Source organism: Alternaria arborescens (genome assembly GCF_004154835.1).
Source record: "Alternaria arborescens strain FERA 675 chromosome Unknown contig_62, whole genome shotgun sequence".
Taxonomy (NCBI): Eukaryota; Fungi; Ascomycota; class Dothideomycetes; order Pleosporales; family Pleosporaceae; genus Alternaria; species Alternaria arborescens.
This window is the reverse complement of record NW_021167917.1, coordinates 28,007-49,704: the sequence shown is the minus strand read 5'-3', so window position 1 is coordinate 49,704 and position 21,698 is coordinate 28,007. Positions and strand designations below refer to the sequence as shown.

General features: G+C 51.9%; 7 protein-coding genes across 7 annotated transcripts; 2 read left to right on the top strand and 5 right to left on the bottom strand.

Annotated features, from left to right (window-relative positions):
- Window positions 1-554: 554 nt before the first annotated feature.
- AA0111_g11960 (hypothetical protein) lies at window positions 555-3,858 on the bottom strand (the record flags this gene model as incomplete). Its single annotated transcript, XM_028645885.1, has 3 exons — window positions 555-2,378; window positions 2,424-2,780; window positions 2,827-3,858. The coding sequence occupies 3 exons, from the start codon at window positions 3,856-3,858 to the stop codon at window positions 555-557; spliced, it is 3,213 nt and encodes a 1,070-aa protein (XP_028500448.1).
- A 708-nt stretch (window positions 3,859-4,566) lies between these two features.
- AA0111_g11959 (hypothetical protein) lies at window positions 4,567-5,417 on the top strand (the record flags this gene model as incomplete). Its single annotated transcript, XM_028645883.1, has 4 exons — window positions 4,567-4,722; window positions 4,774-4,846; window positions 4,897-5,225; window positions 5,286-5,417. 4 exons carry the CDS (start codon window positions 4,567-4,569, stop codon window positions 5,415-5,417), a joined length of 690 nt encoding a protein of 229 aa, XP_028500433.1.
- A 500-nt stretch (window positions 5,418-5,917) lies between these two features.
- On the top strand, window positions 5,918-6,795 carry AA0111_g11958 (GTP-binding nuclear protein; the record flags this gene model as incomplete). Its single annotated transcript, XM_028645882.1, has 4 exons — window positions 5,918-5,992; window positions 6,108-6,200; window positions 6,255-6,408; window positions 6,458-6,795. 4 exons carry the CDS (start codon window positions 5,918-5,920, stop codon window positions 6,793-6,795), a joined length of 660 nt encoding a protein of 219 aa, XP_028500434.1.
- A 682-nt stretch (window positions 6,796-7,477) lies between these two features.
- AA0111_g11957 (hypothetical protein) lies at window positions 7,478-9,846 on the bottom strand (the record flags this gene model as incomplete). The annotated part of the gene is made up of 4 exons (XM_028645881.1): window positions 7,478-7,493; window positions 7,572-8,368; window positions 8,612-9,315; window positions 9,360-9,846. The coding sequence occupies 4 exons, from the start codon at window positions 9,844-9,846 to the stop codon at window positions 7,478-7,480; spliced, it is 2,004 nt and encodes a 667-aa protein (XP_028500439.1).
- A 1,352-nt stretch (window positions 9,847-11,198) lies between these two features.
- On the bottom strand, window positions 11,199-12,699 carry AA0111_g11956 (hypothetical protein; the record flags this gene model as incomplete). Its single annotated transcript, XM_028645880.1, has 3 exons — window positions 11,199-11,425; window positions 11,495-11,747; window positions 11,797-12,699. 3 exons carry the CDS (start codon window positions 12,697-12,699, stop codon window positions 11,199-11,201), a joined length of 1,383 nt encoding a protein of 460 aa, XP_028500440.1.
- Window positions 12,700-16,661: 3,962 nt separating this feature from the next.
- On the bottom strand, window positions 16,662-17,734 carry AA0111_g11955 (hypothetical protein; the record flags this gene model as incomplete). Its single annotated transcript, XM_028645879.1, has 2 exons — window positions 16,662-17,093; window positions 17,162-17,734. 2 exons carry the CDS (start codon window positions 17,732-17,734, stop codon window positions 16,662-16,664), a joined length of 1,005 nt encoding a protein of 334 aa, XP_028500441.1.
- Window positions 17,735-18,535: 801 nt separating this feature from the next.
- Window positions 18,536-20,803, bottom strand: AA0111_g11954 (hypothetical protein; the record flags this gene model as incomplete). The annotated part of the gene is made up of 5 exons (XM_028645878.1): window positions 18,536-18,848; window positions 18,898-19,023; window positions 19,076-19,531; window positions 19,579-20,253; window positions 20,304-20,803. 5 exons carry the CDS (start codon window positions 20,801-20,803, stop codon window positions 18,536-18,538), a joined length of 2,070 nt encoding a protein of 689 aa, XP_028500442.1.
- Between the last annotated feature and the right edge of the window lie 895 nt (window positions 20,804-21,698).

The following is a 21,698-nucleotide window of genomic DNA, read 5'->3' as shown; positions in this document are numbered from 1 at the left end:
TGGCTGAAATGGCATCCAAGCTTCATCAGTACAACAGCAACAGCAGCAACAAAACTACATACGCATAGTAAATCTGCATTCGAGCACACATTTTAAAGACGAAACTGCAAGCACAACTCTCATTTCAACAGCTATCCAAATACAACGTGTCTTCTTTTTCTCTTTGCTATCGCTACCCCACCATCACGCGATCCATCGCGTATGCCAGCTAGTACAATGACGTCATGCCGTCATACCCAGTCTCCTGATCCCCAGAGTCCAACGTGGTCACATGGGGGACGGGTGTACCTTGCAGTAAACCTTGCAGATCGCACTGCCACGACTTGTTTGTGCACACTGCCCCATCGGCCTCTTTTGGTCGTCATTGCCGTCGTTGTTGTTCGATGGCCCGTTTCAATTCGTGGTATATTCCATAGTCTCATTAACTTGCTGTTTGAGCGCAAGGATAAGTCGTAGTTCGTAGTCGTGGGTCGTAACAGTCGTCAAGTGTCAAAAGGAAAGCTATACACCTTCCATCCCTAGCTCTTGCCCCCTCGTGTGTGTGTTGTCTTTACCTATCTAAAGAAATTAAAAATCCTACTCTTGCTCTTCGCAAACTTGTTCGAAGCCACACTCGCCACACCCGCAGAAGCCGGTCTCGAATCAGTCATGTTGTACTCGTATTGTCTCTTCTGCCTCCTGTTCTCCATATGTTTCGTGACGTCCACTTCATTGGGCAGCACAGCACCCCTCAGCGTCGTTGCAGTCGAGTCCTTGCTCGCCTTTCTCTCGGCCGCCCTCGCACTAGAGTCTGATCGCGGAAGACTAATCAAATTCGTTGACAGCCTCCTAACTTTCTTCGGCTTATTCAGCGCCGTTTTATCAGTCGTCGCCGGCCGTTCAACGCCAATAGCACGATTAGCAAGTCTCCTCCGTCTACTCCCCGGCCTCGAATCCCTGACCTCAAAATCCTCAGGCAAAAACGCCGCAGGTGCGCTGTGAAAATCCACCACAGGCGGCAGTACAACAGCAGGCCGTCTGTCCGTCGCCACAGATTGCGCGCGCAGATTCCCATTTGACATCTTGTGCATGCGACTGCCAAAGGAATCTTCAGAGCGCGTGTTACTTGTGTTAGATAGGCTAGGAGATCTCCGCGAGAAATTGCTGGCGATGCTTGCCATACTCAGTTTGCGCATGACGGAGTTGGCGGAAGCGCGAATCTGGGTTTCCATCCGCCTGTTCGACATGCCAGGGAAGGGCAGCATGTCTTTCGTCCATACATCTTCTAGTACCCCTTCTAGACGGACGCGCTCGGCTCGGCGGGGAGCTAATGTGGGGATGTGGTTTGAGGAGAGGTGAGATTGCGATCGTGTTACTATGCTGGGTGAGAAAGTAGGAGGTGTGTCTGGTAACTTCTGCGCCTGAGTGTTCTTGATGATGACTTGGCTCATGTTTGTTTTTGCTCCTAGAGTCGCTGCTCGGTGGACGGACATGCGTCGCACGAGAGTGTTTGCGTGGCCGAAAACAGGGCCGAGAGACTTGAGTCCTAACGACAGAGAGGTGTACATGTCTTGCATGTTAGATTGGCCTTCGACGAAATCGTGTGTCTCGTAGACAATACGCTCGCGTAGCTGCTTCTTCCACACTTCTTCTTCCTGGGAGGTGCAGGCGCTGAAGATGAGTTCGTGCAGGCGGTGGCCGTGTTCGAAGACGAATTTCCATGTATATGGAGCGGTGTGGCACTGGATACCCCGGCCATTATCAGACTCCTCGATGGTGGCATTGGCGAGTCCAATCGAAGCGACGACGGTGTAAGGTGTATGGAACCGACTTGCCGTTGCAAGTACCAGACAAGACTTGTACAGGACGCATACCAGGTATGAGCCTTTGATACGATCAGGTGTCTGATAGGTGACATGCAGAGCGCCACAAAGGAGAACGTGTCCAAGAAAGCGGAAGACGAGAGCTCGAGATATCTTGTGATCCGAGAAAGCTAATCGGTCTTGTAGCTGCCAAGTGATTTCAATGAGGCGCCGGGTCTGAGGGTCGTCTTTGGCTTTGTTGACTTCGCGGATAGTCTCTTGTAGACGGAAGAGAGCTTTCTCAAGTTCGGCGTGCGCTTCAGGGTCGTCATATACGGGCGTGTGGCGGCATAAGTCGTCAAACAGCAAGGGGTACTTACAGACTCGCTGGATCGGCTTGATCAAGAGATCGGAAAAACTGAGCGCCTTCTTGCTACCCGCTTCTCGATTATTTTCTGATGTAACTACCTTCTGCAGCGCTTCGACACCTCGCTCGTACTCTTGCCAGCCGTGTAGTCCTTTGCACATGGTGGTAAGGTCTTGAGACATTGTCGTCCAATGCGCACCATACTCCTCGTATGTGAAGAAGCGTTTCATCTAGAACGCGTCAGCAGCGGATATTGCAGCATCGAACATACGTACATGTTTATTGAAGACCTTGGCGATGTTCCCTGCCGTCTGCGTGTCGGTCACTAGGCCTCGGGGTCTGCGATCTGGTGACCGCCCAATCTCTAAAGAATGCCTGAGCCTTCTGGCCGTTTTGTGCTCGGCAAAGCGCCCTGGGACGATGTCTGCGCTATGGAATCGTATGTGTTTGGCTTTCGTCACGGGATACATCTCTTGATACGCGCTTTTTGTGAAATCTGCCTGAGGAACAACATGGTGGAGTTCGGCGAGCAAGTCTTCGTGGAGCTGTAAGATCTGAGAAATGTTCTGTTGTATGGATGATCGTGTCTGACCCGATAGAGTAGGAAGGGCAGTAAGGATCATGAAATAGTCCTAAAAAGTCAGTAGTTGACCAGAGTGGCTTGTTCGGGTAACATACGTTGATCAAAACCTTGAGGTCCGCGATGTAGCTTTCCTCCGATGATATTAGTTCTTCAACAACCTTGCGACGCTGCAATGATCGAAGCCATGCGTTTTCATCAAGCACAGGTCCCAATGCCCCGCGATGGCTTTCAAGTGATCTACGTACTTCGGAGTAGTTGCCGCTTCTGTTGCCCAAGCGAACCTTGCCCACCTCCGAGCGAGGCGCGAGGCTCTTGCTAGCAGTGGTCATCGAAGCCGACTTCATTGCTGTCACGTAACCCATTGAAGACGTCATAGACTCTGACGTTTGACGTGCCGACTCAGAATGTCTCCTTAGCGGTCGAGAAAGGACAGAGGAGCCGTCTGTAGGCTCAAAAGATGGCCGCGGTAAGTCGGAGAAGTTTTCTTTCCATCGCTGAGCATGCCGACGTTTTAGAGTACTCATCCACCGCCGGAAGGGTTGCGAGGAAATAGTAATCGCAACAGGTTCTTCTTCGTACTCTTCGTATGGCTCGTTTCCATCGTCGTCGGTAAAGCGACCTTCTGGTAATGGTGCATGGATGGCTTCGTAGAGGTTGAACAGGCGTGTATCATCAAAGTTGTTATCATCAGTTTCCATGTCTTCAGCCGAGTCTTGGTCGTCCGAAGACGAGTCCACCACCTGCTGCGACTTATGGTACCCTCTCGGGATTGGCTTCGGAAGGGCTGTCAGTCGTGAGAAAGACGGCGGTGGTCGATCAGGCCCACAATTCCGCTTGCGTGGCTCTTCGACGACATGTCTGGTGTTGAAAGGGAAGCCGGGTTTCTCAGGCACAAGACCCAGCAGCGACTGAGAGGTGAGGGGCGGTGTGTTCTCGTTACTTGGAGACCAGTCGGCTCTAGTCACACCAAGGGAATACAATGAGCATGCGGAGCCGTTGCGAACGGTGATGTCGCTCAGTGGCGCAAGCAACGTGTCTTTCTGGGGAGAGCAGAAATTCAGGTATGGGCTGTCACTGAGGGAACGCTTGAGTGGGCTCTGAGGCCGAAGCGACAATACATATGCCATGTCAGTGCAGGTCGAGTAGTCGACGCTATGATAGGACGTGTACGAAGGCTTGTTGCGGCATGAGATAAATACTACTGCATCCAACGACGATGGCTTAAGGAGAGACTTGTGAGATGCAGAGCGACAAGGAAGCTGGACGGAGCATGTTGGATACGACTACTGGGTACGCAGGCCGAAAGAGGTCTGGGGGAAAGTGCACAGCGGCGCAAATTCTCCAGGACGTGATGGCGGCATTTGGAGGGAAAGGGTCCAGACGGCGCATCGTAAAGCGCAGACGATCGGGAGCCATGGACGGAGTTTCGTTAGGGGCGAGTGGTGAGCCATGGTCTCAGTGCAGCTAGCATGGTGGCCGCATTGTGTTCTGCATATTTTGGTAGTCGCGACTCACTGTGACGGCAAGAGCGACAGTAGAACGACTCCGCTTTGGCCATGTCGATGATGGTAGCGAGGCAGCTGAATCGAATGCATGTGTCTTGCGATGCTATTCGCGATGCGCGCATGTCACGCGCGGGGCTTGACGATTACCGAAGTTTGGTAGAGAAGTAAAAGAGGTGAAAGAAGCAACGCCAACTGTTCCGTTAGTCTTGCCCCGCACCATTGGCCACTCTGAGCCAGCTCGAGCTCCCCTCCCCCACACCAAGCTCAGCTGGGCAAGCTGTGGTAAGCAGTTCAACAATCTTGCGGCCTCATTCTCACAGCGTCTACATGATGGATGACATACACGCACCGACTGTCTCTTCGGGGCCTACGTCATCAGGCTACTCGAATGGCGTTCCGAAAGAGCAGCTGACGCTCCAGGAGCTCATGGCGGAAAAGGACCGAGTAGAGGCAGAGTTGAAGGCATTAGGGCAGGTGCTGGATTCGGTACGCAAGTCGGGGCTGTAGGCAAGATAAGCAATTAACATCTTGTTGTAGCATGGCGTGCGCATGAGCACCGGCCTAACGACTCTTGACGGCTTCCCTCGCAGTGACATCGACGTCCCTCAGAGTGAGCGCTGCAGGAGCCTGCGTCATGCCACAGGTCGCTGACCGTCGCAGTACGAACGACGCGCGCGCGCATCATCCGGCTCAAGAATGACTACAAGGACCTCATGTCGCGCATCGAGAAAGGTCTCCACGAGCACCACGCCCGACTACAGGAGCAGGCGAGTGCTTCTGCGACGACCAACGGAGCCCAGACAGAGCTCAGCGCCCCGCCCGCCGCCATCGAGGCGCCTTTCGCAAAGGTCAACAGCGTCGTGGCAGACAGCCCGGCAGCCACAGCGGGCCTGCAGGTGGGCGACACGATAACCAAGTTTGGCTGGGTGGACTGGACAAACCACGAGAGGCTGTCGCGCGTGGCAGAGGCAGTATCGCAGAACGAAGGGGTGCGTCGACAATACACGGGATACCTACAGCATTGCGTGCACGAGGCTTACAGCTTACAGATTCCCATTACCGTCAAGGCGCTGCGACCCAACCCGTCGGGCGGCCCGGCAGAGACAGTCCAGATGCAACTCACACCACGGAGGAACTGGGGCGGAAGAGGGCTATTGGGCTGCCATCTGCTGCCCATGTAGGGTGGGCGAGCAGATGGATGCGCTGGGTGGCGCACTGGGTTTGGCCAACAAGCATAGCGACAAAGCATAGCATGATACCCGGCGTTAATTGCTCGAGACAAAGGAACATTTCAAACACTTGTCAAAGACTTGTCAAAGTTGCTTGATGGCAATGCATGAGGAACAAGGCAATGTACAGGAACAAATGTCTGTGATTGTGGTGTGTGATGACTGCTGTAGCCTAACCTGCCTAACCTGCCTAACCTGCCTGGCTGTGAGGTCAAAATTGCGGAAGGCGCCAAGAGATTTACACCGCCCGGGCGCCAACACTTGAGCACAACAAAACCTCTTCTTGCCCACTTCACGCCCGCAACTTTCCCCACTCTTTATCACCTGTAAGTCTGCACCACCGCCTTTTGCTCAATAAAAACAGGCGACCTCGACTAACATCTTTTCTGCTCAGCTTCTGCCCACCAACCCCCCTCACTCACACACATCACCCCGCCACAACACTCGACAACATGGCCGAGACTGCCGCACAAGGCTCAGTCCCAACCTTCAAGCTCGTGCTTGTCGGTGATGGTGGTACTGGAAAGGTACGATGCTTGTTGCAGTCACTCGCGCAGCCGTCTCAATAGAGAGACTCAAGACGGCTGCGCGATTCAAGGCTGCGCAAACCGTGGCAGAAGATTGCTAACAGCCCCACTACAGACCACCTTCGTCAAGCGCCATTTGACTGGAGAGTTTGAGAAGAAGTACATTGCGACGCTCGGAGTAGAGGTCCACCCTCTCGGCTTCACCACCGTATGTTACCCGATCCTCGTCACATCGCGCGATACGGTACTAACCAGATAACAGAACCTCGGACCCATCCAGTTCGACGTGTGGGACACCGCTGGTCAGGAGAAGTTTGGTGGTCTCCGCGATGGATACTACATCAACGGCCAGTGCGGTATCATCATGTTCGACGTTACCTCGCGTATCACATACAAGAACGTCCCCAACTGGCACCGTACGTCTCCCTCACTCTTATGATTTACTACAAGACTAATTTTCTTCAGGCGACCTGGTCCGTGTCTGCGAGAACATCCCCATCGTCCTCACCGGTAACAAGGTCGACGTCAAAGAGCGCAAGGTAAAGGCAAAGTCCATCACCTTCCACCGAAAGAAGAACCTCCAGTACTACGACATCTCCGCCAAGTCCAACTACAACTTCGAGAAGCCCTTCCTCTGGCTCGCCAGGAAACTCGTCGGCAACCAGTCTCTCGACTTTGTCGCCGCCCCTGCTCTTGCGCCTCCCGAGGTCCAGGTCGACCAGGCCGTTCTCGACCAGTACCGACAGGAGATGGAGGCCGCCTCTGCCTTGCCTCTGCCCGATGAGGACGACGCCGATTTGTAGATAACGGTCATGAGCGCTGCTCTAGGCCACGGCTAGGGCTCTAATGGGTATACGACATGGGATGAGATTTAGTTGGAATGGGAAACGGATATGCGACCGAGGGCATCTTTAGTGAAAATTGGGCATAACGAGGAGGAATTGCGGAGGTATCCGACATGAAGCGCTGGACTAGCCGGCGCTTCGACGAATGAACAACTAGACGTTCTGCATGAATGACTCAAGACACGATTGACGATTAGGAAGGCTTTTCGATTCTACTATTAACACGCACAATGGCGCAACTATCACTACTACTACTACTACTACGACAACAGCATGCTTCATGTCCTCGTTAGGTCCTTTTCCAACACCACCGCATTGTTCCAACAACGCTGGCTCGCTGCTAGGGGATTTCGTGAATGCGCCACCTGATCCCGAATAAAAGATACGACAATATAATATCCGATGTGCTCATGATACAGATAAAGAGGGTCGCATGGAAGCGGACATGAAAGCGCCTGCAAGACATCGCAGCGATAGAGAATCATCGACAGATTAAATGACAAGATTCGCTCGCTGTACTTGAAAGGCGCATGTGTTTTGACGACGCAACAGAACATCAAAACAACAAATGATATCGGCGCGAGAACGAGACGAACTAAACCAAGATTGAACAACAAAAGCAAGCAAGACAAGTCAGTGTCTACGACTTCAACATCCTAGAGAAGAAAAGGTCAGCATATGATTCAAGCACTCGGAGATGCCAGAAGAAGAAAGAAAGAAAGGGAAATACTCACGGCGCAATCAACTGCGCATACTGCTGCGTCGGGACCTCGCGTCCTTCCTCGATAACCCCTCTGATGACATCCCCTTGGTGTAAATTACTCCACAAATGTATTGACATGGCCTTTTTACTATTGAACAACGTATGTGCCACGCCCCTCACCTGTCCGAGCACCACATTAGCAATCGGCCACGTATTGCTATACTGTTGCAGGGTGCCAACATCGAGGCGTATGGATTGTTTAATGATGTCGTCCTGGCCGTCTGGAACGAGGAAAGACCAGTAAGAAAGATGGACGACGCTCGCCATTACCACGACGCAAGTGAAAAGGGGAGTATGCTTTATCAGGTTCCCGGGCAGACGAATCAAGGCCGAAATGTTCTCAGCAGACGTCAGGCACTTTGCCGTGTGAATCTCTCTCGTCTGCGTCGGCAGCAAGACTTGGCCTGGCTGCACGCATATATTCACGCCTTCGACGCGTCCAAAGCCCAGATTGCTGCGCGGCCGATGCAGCATGATTGTGCTGCCGGCATTTACCATGTGCGCTTGGAAGAGGACCTCGTCGATGTGGCCGTCGTTTGATACGAGCTCCATCTTCGAAGCGGGTAAGTGGAGACGCCAGTTACAAAGGTATTGATCTACGACGTCGACGGCGTGGTACTCAAAGGTGCTGTCGAGACGAGCGGTTTCGAAGACTTTCCCCAAGATGCGGATGGCGTCGATCAAGTAGGTGAAGGAGGAGAAGGTGAAGGCGTGGGCGAGAAAAGACGAGTCGTCGTAGTCTTGGAGGGTTGGGGGATAAGGGATTTGCTGCGCGAACGTGTTAGTCTTCTCTTGTTTCTTCTTTTCCTTCTTTCTCTCCTTGGGGTCAACTATGCACTCCGCGGGGTAGATAAGGTTTGACATGCAAGTCATAACTCTATCAAGTGTGACATGCAAGTCAGACGATCTCATCTGGAGCGGCAAGGGTATACGATCGCACTAAGGAAGGAAACATTGCCAAGCCGATTTGACACATGTCAGAGTGTGATAACAGGGGTTTGAGGGACTTACACCTGAGAGATACTGGTCTTGCTCGCATGGCAACGGGACGTCGGTTACTACGTCCTTCAGTCTGAACTGCACGCCTGGATTGACTGCTGTCATCATGCCGTTGGCTGTGAACATGGACCACCATGTTCTCCGCCAGCTCTCTTCCAACTGAGGGTCGTTTTCTCCATGCACAAGCGCAAACTCCATCCGGTTGAGGCCAATCTCCAGCGTCAGATTTTGAGCGATGCTGAAGATTTGTGCTGAGCGTGGGACCTCGTTGTGAGCGTGGAGACCAATGGCAAAGAGCAGTAGTGCTTGTACCGACCACGCGTCCCTCGGGTAGTTGTTGCTGTCGATCTGCTGATCCAAAGCTTCTTTATACATGGCCGTGGGCACGGATGGTATGAAACTGGACCCGATGAACTGGACAGCGTATTCCAAAAGTGGGGCATGGCGTTCCTTGAAGATTTCCACCAACCTGGGTTTGGGGAGACAAAAGGGATGTGAGTTGTAGAAGAAGTGGTAGAATGCCTGAATAGCAGTCTCTGGTCCCAAATGACCAAAGCGGTTCAGACGTGCGGTTCCATTTAGGTTGAGTTGAGCAACTGGTGGGGCCACAGGTCGGACGCCAAGGCCATGAGTTGGGCTGAGCTGGTTCAAGCCAGCATCGCCATTGTAGGAATACTCTGGCGAGGAGATGTGGCCACTGGTCACTGGAACTTCACCTGACCGTGTTAGACATGTCAATTTGATCATCGCGATTACCCACCATTTGGAGTCGTTGTTGTTGTCGTCGTCGTCGTCGTTGTCGCGCTATCTTCCTTGGTTTTTCGCTTTCCTTTCCAGCCTCTTCGCGACTTGATGTAGGTGCATTCCACATTGTCGGTCCTACATCGGGAACATCGGACACCACCGTCGCATTTCAAATGTCTGCTGCGACACGGGACGCATGCGACAGCGACCGATGCTCTGGTTTGGTCGTTAGGCGACTGCTTCTGACTGGTCTTCCCGCCCGTTCCTTTGCTGCCGCCGTCGGATTGCGGAGTTTGCGCCGGCGGGGTACTTCCATTGATGCTGCTCTGGGTGGTAATGCTTGCTGTCGGCGACAGATGGAGCCCTAGCGAGGGCGACAATGGCGATGTGGAGTCCGATTGCGAGTGGAAGTCCTGGTGGCCACCACCCCAGAAAGCGGGATCTACGCCAGCCGAGATGTTGGAAGGAGCGCTGCCCGTCATGTGCTGACCAGGCATCGCCATTGCGGAAGGGGGCATCTGAATTGACACCTGTTCTAATCGCAACGTTTTAAGCGTCCACGGTATCCAGGTTGGTGTGGCTTTGCGACTGTGCGTAAGGTAGAGACGTTGAGGTTCCTAACGGGTGCGGGCTGCTAGACTGTTGACAAAGGCACGTGATGCCCTTGGCTTAGCGCTGAATCGCTCGCCAAAAAGCTTCCGACTGTCGAACCCGTCTGCCATCCAATCGGTCGTGTCCGCCCAACGCAAGATGCAAGGCAAGGAGAGCCTCAGCCTCCCTTTTCGGCCCCTCTGCGACCGCCCTCATTCAGCTCTTCAGCTTAGGACAACATGTATTGTGCAACCTCATCATCGCACCGTCGAACATGGGCCCGGACAACCCCGTCGCCTTTGACGCACCGTTGGATCTTGCCGTCGCCTGTACTTCGCTTGTACGATTCAACGCAAGCCCACCGGGTTTGAAACGCGGGATTGGCGAATCGGGTCCCGCAAAGTGCCTACACGGAGATGCCGTCGTCGATTCCTGGGCCGTTTTTGGGCGCATTCCCATCACCGCCGCGTTGCTAGTTCACAGTCCGCTCTTCGCTCTGGCAGTTTATCGCGGGGTTAGTGGTTGTTGCGCACAGTTCGGCGGAAAGGGTTGAGTGTAGCGACCCAGCTGAAGTAGCGGGCTTGCCACATGATCTGTCTGATGCGATTGGGCGTTCTTTTTAGTCGACGAAATGTGATTCGCACGCAGTGCGGGCAGCGTTGTAGCAACCGAGTGTTGCCTCTAGGATTTCGCCTCGGTCTAGCATGTCGCCTCGATGCAAGGTCGCCTTGGCTCGCTATGCTGACTTTGCCTTATCTGATACCAGTAAGGTGCCCACCCACACGACGAGGAAAAGCAATTCAAGCGCAGCTTGGATTGGTCAGAAGAAGGTTTTCTAAACGCTGGATGGATATGAAAGGAGGCGGACCTGCTCGAAGCTTCTAGAGCTTGTTAACGCTCGATACTGGTTTTATCACTTCCTGGACGTGGCTGCAACTTCCTGAACAATGTTAGCCTCGTGGCGATTCATGGCCGCAACGAACAAGAGCATGGAAGCATGTCGCGTCAGAAGATTTCCGTCTTTTGGACTTCGCGCTCGAGCCCGATAGATCATGTCGTGGAAACCTCGGTGCTGGCGCGTAAGAACACTGATTCGTCGAGCGTCCTCATACAAGATCGTCGCATCTGCATTGGTCGATCAGTTGAGGAAATTGGGTATTGGATTGAAATGATATCTATTTTGATGGAATGCCGCCGATGCTGGAAAATGCAGGAAATGAGCGTTGGAGAAAACAGGTTCAGGACCGCCGGAAAGGCTATCGAACTACAACTCTGGGCATCGAGCCTTGGTGAAGTTCCACACATCACCAGAACAGTCATTCAGTGACCTCTCTGCCTTCCACTGCAGCTCGGTCTCTGCACGTCGCACCTCCGCCACGCAGAAGCCGACGTCTCCCGCCCTCCGGCCAACTTCTCTGGCTGGAATCTTTCGTTGAGATGCATCTTCCAAACTTTGGAGTACTTCACGAACGGTGTGTCCTCGCCCTGTTCCTGTTCGGAGTCAGTGTGAGACCTTGCAATGGCTTGCGCTTTTTTTTTCTCCAAAGATTCCTGACTTACCGAGATTGTAAGTTCTGAATGGCGCATTAATGCGCCCCGCTGTCGAAGCTGCCAGAGCTGCAATGTGGCCTCGAGCCAAATCCACTACATGGATAAAATCTCGAACGGCTGTTCCATCTGGGGTGTTCCAATCGGTACCAAAGATGTCTAAAACTGGCTTGATGCCGGTTAAGACCGTCGCGATCACTGGAATCAGGTTGCTTGGTTTCTGCCGAGGGTCTTCACCTAGGATGCCAGACTCATGACAACCAACCTGAATCCGTTAGCTGTGTCTCCGTATCGCGAGTGTTGATTGTACATACCGGATTGAAGTATCGCAAGGCAGTTATGGACCATGTGGGGTCAGAGAGTGCCAGATCTGCCAAGATGGATTCACACATGAACTTCGATCGTCCGTAAGGCGATGTGAGGCCTAGGACTCCTGGTAAAACTCGACGTTCCGTTCCATCGTTCTCTACGAACGACTCCGGATGGTGGACACAGAGTTCCTCGCGAAGAGGTAGTCCGCAATTAGCGCCCTCGCCATATACCGTTGCGGAAGACGAAAACACAAAATTCTTGATGTCGAACTCTTCCAGCAAGGCAAGAAAGTCAACGAGTCCGCAAACGTTGTTGTTGTAGTATTTCAAAGGCATCCGTATACTCTCTTCCACCGACTTGTACGCTGCGAAATGGATGACACCTGATATCCTACACTGTCGCTCAACGATAGGTTCTGGCGCGTCATCCATATCCATGTCAATGCCGGAATCCGTTCTTTGCAGTGTCGAGTACGGATAACGTGCTCCAATAGGTGCTGGCTTGTTGACGGTTGAATATGATGAATAGCTAGCCAATACGGTTTTCATCTGTGCGCTTCTGTAATCCAGCTGACGGAATTGTAGTGCTGGCATTCGACGCTCCCGCATTGCGCAGTATTCCGCGGCAAGAGATCGTACTCTTGTCAAGACGTCTTCGTACGAGTTGCTCAAATCGTCGATGACCAGGACGTTATAGCCTTCCTTGAGCAATTCCAATACCGTATGCGAGCCGATATACCCCAATCCGCCAACGACCATGATGAAGGCAGGATTAGTTCCATTGATGTCTAGAGGATCCGCAACTAGTTCGTCGTCGAATAGTACAGATCGCTCTGTTGCTGGTGTATTGAGTACCTCTGGTGTCACAGGAGGGGACGGCGAATATTGCGAAGAGAATGACGACATGTTGGATAAACACGATTGCTTAGCGAATGGATGAAGAGGAGAAAATTTGTTGATCTTTACGGCGCTACCTTTCTCGATACGCCCGAAAATCTTTATAGATGCCACCACTCAACAACAGCCTCAACTCACGATCAATTAGGCAGAAGGCGCCAGAGTCTGAATTTTCCTGCGCCGTCAATATCGTTTACGTTGCTTGGCACGATGCGGCCTCTTCATCCCGACTCATCAGTTTCGGAGTCTCCTCAGGTCTAGCACTCTCGAAATATACTCTCGCATCGCTAACCATCCCTGTCCAATTTGCATGACCGAGCGCGCAATACGTACCCGTGTGGGTTGCATTGCCGCGTCTTCTAATTTCTGAAAATACCATCATCTGGGCCACAAAAGATCCAACGTGGGCATACTGCGAGGCTTCTTTCGATACCCGATCCCGGCATTCGTTAAGCTTGTTCTCGGTGCCCAAGCATACTACGGAAGGATTCATTCCACATTGCCGTCCGTCAGCACTCTCTCGCTGTATCACTCCAGGTGTTGCTCTCCGTTGACTGATCTCTGCCGAAATCGATATCTCGTCGTCCGCTCTTAGCTAGCCGCGCTCCAAGTAGAGCTATGGACAGGCGTGGCTTGGTGATTCTTCCGCTCTACTTCTGTCCCTTGGCAGGCATATGGGACGCCCTTTACAGTGTGTATGCCACGGTGTCTTCGTGTTACTGTTACTTGTCATATCATAGCCAAAGACATCCGCTACCCAAAGAGTATTGCCATTTCTTTCGAGTACAGTTTACAGTCGTAATCAACATACACAATGGGCCCGGGGAGGGCGCATTGCCGAACGCAGAGTATTCAACAGTCACCGAGGCGCTCAACTTGCTCAGCAATGTACGCACTATCGGCTATGCAGCAACCACGTGGTGTACTAGGGACTTGAGTTCCGTACTTGACGACATTGCTGCCTCTTCGGTCTGAGGGAGAATACACATCTTCACTAGCGTTAGGCGGCATCTTCGTCGATGAGACACCTACGCAGTACGCCTCGACCCATGCTGTGTATTTTGATAGCATCTCCTCAAGCAGTTGAAGAAAGCCTCGGACTAAAGGACAGTTATATTGGTAAGCTGAGCCCGCTTTCCTTTGCATTAGTAGCACGAACAAACGCGGAATTTGGCTCTTCTGGATCCTTGCTGTGGTGCCATCCACTCTACCAGGAGTTTCCGAGTGACTTACGCGCCTCGAAATACCCAACCTTCAATCCCGGCAGTTACGTGAGCATAAGGCTAACTCTGCACTCCCGTCCACAACCCTGGCGCCCTTCCAGAGCCTCTTTATTTCGATGAAGCAACCCTCAAAGTACCGGATCTGTCGCTGGGACGGCCTTGTGTAATCGAGAAAAACTCGCGCTTCTTGTGCATTCTGTACCAGATCTGACAACCGTCGACACGGCTAGTACGCTACTGCAACTTCTGGCTGTAGATCATAGCATCTGGTTGACGGCTGGTTCGGTCTCTACCGACTCTGATGGCGTTATGTCTGCATTCATCGAAGACTTGGCTGCGTTGTTGAACTAGAATCAGCGGATGACAGTGGATCGATCGCCCCAAGACATACATGTCTTTGACTGTTGACATGCGCCACTGTGAGTTCTCCGGGGAAGAGCCGACAACGCGTCCAAGTGCAAAATACCAAAGGTAGTACACGCAATGCACCAAGTCCTTCTGTGACACAAGCGGTCCGCCATGCCGTCGGTTGAATCCAAGGAAAGCCGAAGAAGCACTTTTCCAACTCCACAGCGCCGCCTCCAAACAAGCAACGATCATCGTAAAATCTGACCTGGTAATTCGGAAACCAAAAAGTCCAAAGACGGTTGGCTTCAACATTACCCCGACCCGTACCCTGTTTGCCGCTTTAGGCGGCAGATCTAGCTCATCGAACCCCTGCGCGGTACCCCGGATCGAAAGGCTAAGCCTTTCATCCTGCACTAGGGCTGCATGTATACTCTATTTCAACCTTGGCCTTCATTTCGATATGCAATCTCTGCTTCGCAATGCTTGGGTCCATGCCCTTCTCCGCCTTTTCGCAAGCGAAGTGCCAGGCTTCGAAACTTGAGACAGTCTCCTTGGGGTATGTCATCCTTGGAGAAATGCCGCGGTTGTTTCGCGATGCAATAGAGGCTAAGTGCCGGCGGCTCTCTGTAGGAGTACCTTGTTCATACTGCACGAACGGGCGGAAGTCCGAAGTAATGCCGCGACGATTGTTGTGTCACGGAGTGTAAACCTTTCTATGTCATGCCTCGATCCTTCGCTTGCAGCAGCGTATGCTAGGGCCTTGTCTCGCGCCATACGACTTTAGTTGTACCGAAAGAATTCCTCCGCTGCATTTTCGATCGACCAGGTCCGAGAGCAAGTTGCCAAGCCCCAAATTTCACCACCAATGACGGGGTGCGTGGGAACGAACAGTCAATTGAGATCTGACATGCATCGCTACTTACAGCTGTTCAGATTATTGGCTGGTCGAGGTCTCACGACAAGACAGCGACACAAGACATTGCGCCTTTTGGCGTGATCAGCCTCACAGAATGACGACATTGAGCTGCTTAACCATATACTCTTGTTGGTCGAGGCTCCGACGGGATCATGCGTATGAGTAGATGCATCTCCCAACAAACATTTCCGGTATCCTACAGAGTCTATCCGGGCCGCGTGCTGATACCTCAGCTACACCAAGCGGATCCCGATATACGCACCAGGACCCGACGACCGAGGAGGCAATAGGAATGTGCATGATCGCATACACACGTCCTTCTCCAGATTCTCAAAAGCTCGTATTGTACCCAGTGCCACGGATCGGCCGTCTATTGTGGCTTGCATGTAAGGGAAGGATTTGTGTAACGCATCTCCGGGTCCGCTGGCTAGTTTAAGAAGGTCGGAAACGACCCGAATGTCTTCAACGTCGATCAGAACGGCCCTCTAGAGATCCCGACCCATTGGCAAACTACGTGTTTCGTATTGCCTGCGAGATGTGCATTGCGATCCTGGCTGCACTGTGCATTGGTGCCTTGGAGATAAGATTTCCGCAAATAGGGAACCTATCCGCCCGCCACACATTCTGCGTTGTGGATCTGGCGACTAACGCACCATCTCATATCGAGATCTGCGGAGAAGATCGAGGTCTGAAGTTGGCAGAGCGAGCCATCGTTCTATGCCACGTCAGCCATATGGGAAGTTGGTTCAAAGAAGATTGTACACTCATCCGACCAGGAAACAATCAATATCGGTTTTCACTACAAGAATAAGCAATCTCAATGCCGAGCACAGCTACCGCAGCCGCCCCAGATTTCCCACTCCACTTGCATCGGATATTGGATCACATTCAACCGGTCGGTAACTGCCCCTTGGTATACCGGACCCGTACCGCGATTGAGTGCATGATTTCTGCTTGATGCGTCAAATGGGCAAAAGCTGGTGACACCATATTCCACCACTGAGCTGGTGATGCTCGAACATGTGCCACCTATGTCAGATCAACGGCCATGGCTCATTTCGGCGTAGGCGCAGCAGACCGGCACAAGCAAGGTTTCTCCAGGTTTTGTGGCGGCTAAATGCCAAGTCAAATAATCCGAGGTTACGTATACTCCATTTCCCACATACCCAGGGTCGCAAGACTGGGGTAAAGGAGATGGGGAAGAACGAAATCTCGCCATGGAGTTCAGTCCACCGGTAATATCGAAACTCAAGGTCTCTGAAAGACCTACGTTGATGCAGTGGGTGCTGAGACAACCTTGCATCACAATTCTGAAGTTGCTACAAGAGAGATGCTATGTCAGCAAGCCTGCTAAGTCTTTACGTGACTCCTACTCCAATCACTCGCCTCTAACCGGCATGAGACACACTGTCGAATTACTCTGGGAAGAAAACCCAGGTTCTGAGAGTTGAAATAATTCAAGGATCGCATGTGGCTCGTATCCTCTAGTCGTGGTTACCAAGACTCTCATCTACATCTGTGACTTCAACCTGCCGATCGCAGTATTCCACCCACCCATCCAACTCCATCTTCTTCAACACCGTGCTAAATCCTTCGCTCCCTTCTCCTTTCCCCTTTCTGTCGCAAGACTGCCCTACTGCATCACCTTGCAATCCCTGTTCTGCGCCTGCCCCATCCGGATACTCGATGTGGAAAACAGGCTTCCCCGCAGCGATGAACGGCGCGAAAGTGGTGCACTCACCGTACTTTACACATTCTTCATTGACGCTAAAATGTACAATGGGTAGAACAGCTGGTATGATATCTCCGGCGTTTTTAAGTCCAAGCGTAAGATTCAGAGGCGCAGTAATATCCGATAGATACTGCATGTAAGCGATTGAATCATTCTGGGTGAGGGAGAGGCCGTTGTCGTTTTGCTACATCTCAGTTAGCACAGCGACAGTCTTGTAGGTCCGAAAGCCTCAACGGTAAACCAAGCACTCACATAAGCATCAACATTATCGGGATCAACACCATCACACTCTTTGCTCTTGGCCAAATTTACTCTACTCTTCATCACCCTTCTCACGTTCTCACTCCCCAGATCCAACCATTTCTCGCCTGGCCACCCGTCTAGGTCGTGTCCTAGATCCTCTTTTGTAAACTCTGAAGCGTCAGGCCGCCAGTCCTCGTAGCTTCCTGCGCTGAAGTAACAGATCACTCTCTTGTCCATAGCATGCAGTTGTTGAATTGTCTCGATCGGCGTGTCGAAGAGGTCGATGTCGAAGATGCTGACGTTGGGGGTTGTGCTGGTCTCAGAGGAAGAGAGGATGGGCGGGTGAGAAAGGATGATTTGCCAAGAATCCGATAAGGATGGTACCCATGGTAGTGTGGTGTTTGGTGTTGGCAGAGGTGTTGGTGGAGAGGAGTTGTCGTCGTTGTTGTCGTCGCCCTGTCCCAAGGTAAGACCGAGACCTAATCCCAAGCCGAGCGCGAGTATCAAGACTACGATGAGAACTGCGAGAAGAATCTTGCGCCGCAAAGACCATGGCTGCCTCGGTTTGGGTTTCGCATCCATTATGTGCTTGTGTTGTTGGTCGCTAGAAAGAAAAGGTCGAGGTTTGCCAGTACGCCCCGTCGGCTGAGCTGCTGCTAGACACACCTTAGATGCGAAGATTCCTTTGAGAAAATTCCTGTATATCTGAGCACGGCTTATCTTCAAACTTCAATACGACCATAATTCATACGCAACAGCCTCCAGACCTATCGAAAATTCAATAGTCTCGAAATCTCATGAAAGGACGCGTCGCATGCGGCGCAGCGCAGCGCGCAGCGCTGCATATGTAGTTAATATAAAACTGTTATATGTAAGACGGACAGTAACTGCATATGGTGTAGCTTTCATGCAGTGATATTGCGGGTGTGGCGTGTTGCAGGAACATGCTCTTGGCTGGAAGATCGTGCAACAGAGAGCGAGCGATCACCAACAGATGCTGTTTAAATGATGTCCAGGAAGCAGGATCAGAGTAGCAGAGAACTTAAGCGTAAACACTAGGGAATAACGTCACACTGTGGCTTTGACGATATGGAAATTAGTATAAGCACATGTATCAAGCTGAGGCGCTGCCACCCCGCCAACTTGGTTGCCTTATTCATCCATATTGGCGAAGTGGCTATGCAGGTGTGGGGTTGGATCAGGGGTCGGTAATGGCCGCCTAAATTCCACAGGCTCTCAGTAGTGAGCGCATATACAGGGTAAAAGCGAACAAGAAGGCAGTAAGGATTTTGAGACGGGGTTGGCTATTGCCAAAACATGTACATTGAAGATGAAAAATGCGACAGCCGTTTGTACCGCGTTTTCCACTACATGCGCTTAGTTTTACAGCGGAATGGGCTTTGAGAACTTGTACTGCCTGCTTGCGCCACTCATCGACACCCACAATGTAAGAGGATCGCTTCCAAGCTGCTCTTTGGTTGCACCAGTCGTACTTGTCACAGCCCCTGGAAAAGTGATGGGTATCGTCGTTCCGCACTTGTTGCCTCCAGCTGTATATACATTAACAGATTCGATACTGGCGCCGTTTGCAGATGCTGTCCATGTCAAGCTTGGTCGGCATAGGTCGCGAGTTTGTCTGTTGATGAATTGCTGCGCGAGATCATCATGTTTGAGTGTCTTGAGAGGCCAGGTAGTTCTATAGTGCGTTAGTCGGTAGATCTTCCCATGAAGCAAGATCTACATACAGGCGCATCATCTCTGCTGAGATGACCTCGATCCACGTCATGAGTAGCGAATACTGCCCGCTTTTTCCATTCACGGTGGTAGATGGAACGTCGTTGACGCGCATATTGGCCTGATGGAACATGTACCTAGATTGCAAATCAGTACAACTCTGTGATGCGGCAAATATGATTCGCTTACGGGTCCCAATGCAACCCGAAAAGATTGCGTATCGCGGTGTCTCGAGAGTTATTCATTAGATCGTCGAATGTTCCCTTGCCTGCTGATGTATCGATCCATTCTTGCAATGTACAAGCCGGGAGATCGCAGTTGTAATAGATAAGTGTAGCCCAGCGTGGCATGACGTTGAGTCCTGCATAACCATTGTTCTCAACGTTGGTAGTCAATGGCCAGAAAGTGTTCTGCTGATTGCGAAGGACTGGACGCGTATTGTCTCCTACCACGTTGACGATCCCGTTGTCCATCCATCCCTTGATGGCATCTGCGTTGTGTAGACCAGTGATAGCAGGCGGGATGATACCCTTTCCGCTCCAGCGTTGAGCAGCATCAAGGCCGACCTGTTTCAGCCAGGCTTGGTTGAACGTGATCTCTTTCGATGTATCGGAGTACGTCGCGTTGGTCAGGTCGGCGTGCGAACTGGTTTCGAGTCAGTGGTGCAGAGACTGGACATACGAAAGGCTTACAATGTATGCGAAATGTGCGCAAAGGCGTCGCGTTGCCCCTCGTCGGCGAACCAGTTTTCTAGTTCATCTATCTCCGCACACTCGAGGCTCCATGTGTACTGGGAAGGTGTAGCAGGCCAGATGTTGGTGCCTGTACCAGGAGGCTTTGTGTATTCCGGGCTACCGTCGGGTTGATCAGGGTATTCAATCGCGTATGCAGGATTACAAAGCCTCGCGCCCTCAGTCGTATCCGTAGAGGCCTCTATATCGCCATTACCGTTGTGTCCGATCTCTATGAAGAACTCAGACCCTGTAGGCATCTTCGCATTCAGTTCGGCCTGCCAAGTGACATGCATCGAAAGGTCGTCGGGCTTGGCACGATAGTTAACGCCTGCAGGTCGGTACATAGGCGTCTCCAGGAACATGTCATCTACTTGTGTGCTAAAGTAGATTCTCCTGAAGCCAACGAAGAGGCCTCTTGTAATCCAGGTAATCCATGCGTGTTGCAGGATGTTACTCGAGGGTGCCCAATCTAGGGCAAAAGGTAAAAACCATACCATCTGTTGACGAGGACCTATCTGGTTGACGACTGCAGCTGTTCCACTGCCCGAGAACTTGGCAAATTCCCATGCCATTGAAGAATTTACAATTGTCGCAGGGGTGTGGTAAATGTTCGCGATACTCACGTCTACATTGCTGTGGTTGAAGTCAGTATTGATCCGAATGTCGCGAGCTTCAAGACTTACGGCTTCAAGTTGGCCGTGGTAAATCCGGTGTTGTTTGTGAAGGATACCGGCTCATCGTTCAAATTACCACCGTTGCTGACGACCCCAAAGTCGGCAGTGGGGAATACATCGAGACGGACCATTCGCACACCGAAGTTGGTCTGATATGCATACAGATCATTCCATTGTCTTCTAGTAAGCGCGCTGTAATATTGGTCTCCATAGTTGTAGCCCACTTCGCTTATGGTGACAATGCCACCATAGTTGCCATGTGTAGCCGAGGAATTGAGTAGGGGAAGATTCGTGATACCAGCCTGGGGAACAGTGACGATCTCATAAGGAATGCCGTAACCCTGGAGGCCAAGCGTAGCGCCATTGATGGCCGATGTCGAGTCGCGTGCAATGACCAGGATCGTGCTAGATACCGTGGCACTTCCCACGTACGCCGAGACATGCTGCAAGAAGAGACAGAGGCATGTGAGTGCGCATGCTCGCAGTGACGATAGACCGGAAGACGCCATCGTGAAACGCGAAGTGAACAACGTGCTGACGAGACTTTTTTGTGAGGAACCTGGACGGCTTAATAAAGAAGTCTCGGCAGATATCATCTCGTACGCCACTGGGAGGACATTGGTCCAGAAGCAGTAAACGATCAAGGGACTATTGATTTTCTCCCTTCTTAGCCTCAGCAGTCGGAGTTCTACCTATAGCTCAACTTGATGCAGAACATGACGCGGCGCATAGCTCGATCAGAGGCTTCGAATAGTTATTGCCGTCCTCCTGGACTACTTCGCATACGTAACATGCCCTTATAGCCATATAGTCAGCAAGGGTCTTGGCTAGTCCTTGTACTTGAGAAGCGGTAGCGTTATGACTTTTGCCATGTGAGAGCAATGTATTGCAACGATCTCAGAGTATTACAGGACTCGTGATTTGACCGCACCTTTTACCTACCAGGCCACTGGTCGTTTCCGTCTCGAGTAGAGCCGAAGGACAGATTCACTGTATGCTCGAGGTGTGCACGGCTGGGGTCCATGGCAGTAATTCCTTTTTTTAGGGCCGTAAAAACATGCGTGTGTGTAGGGATATTGTGGGCGGTGCGCCAGGTGTCTTCTAGCCTGGCTCCATGCAAGCACGCGTCTGCCCGCAACCTGGCCATATTGCGCAAGCAATTACTGACCCAGCCTTCATCTGCGGCAGGTGCATTACATTGCATGTGCCTCGGAGACAAGACCGACAGAGATGCCGTAATAGATGAAGTTTGATATTAAAGTCGCAGTGTGGAGAAGTTAGGCTAAAAGCTATGCCGGATGAACGTGATTGAAAGAGCGATGATGGGCATGCACGGACATTTGCTGCCGAACCCCGGAATTCCAGCCTCGTCACGTCTTCCCTCGTCCACCACTCTTTTCGCGT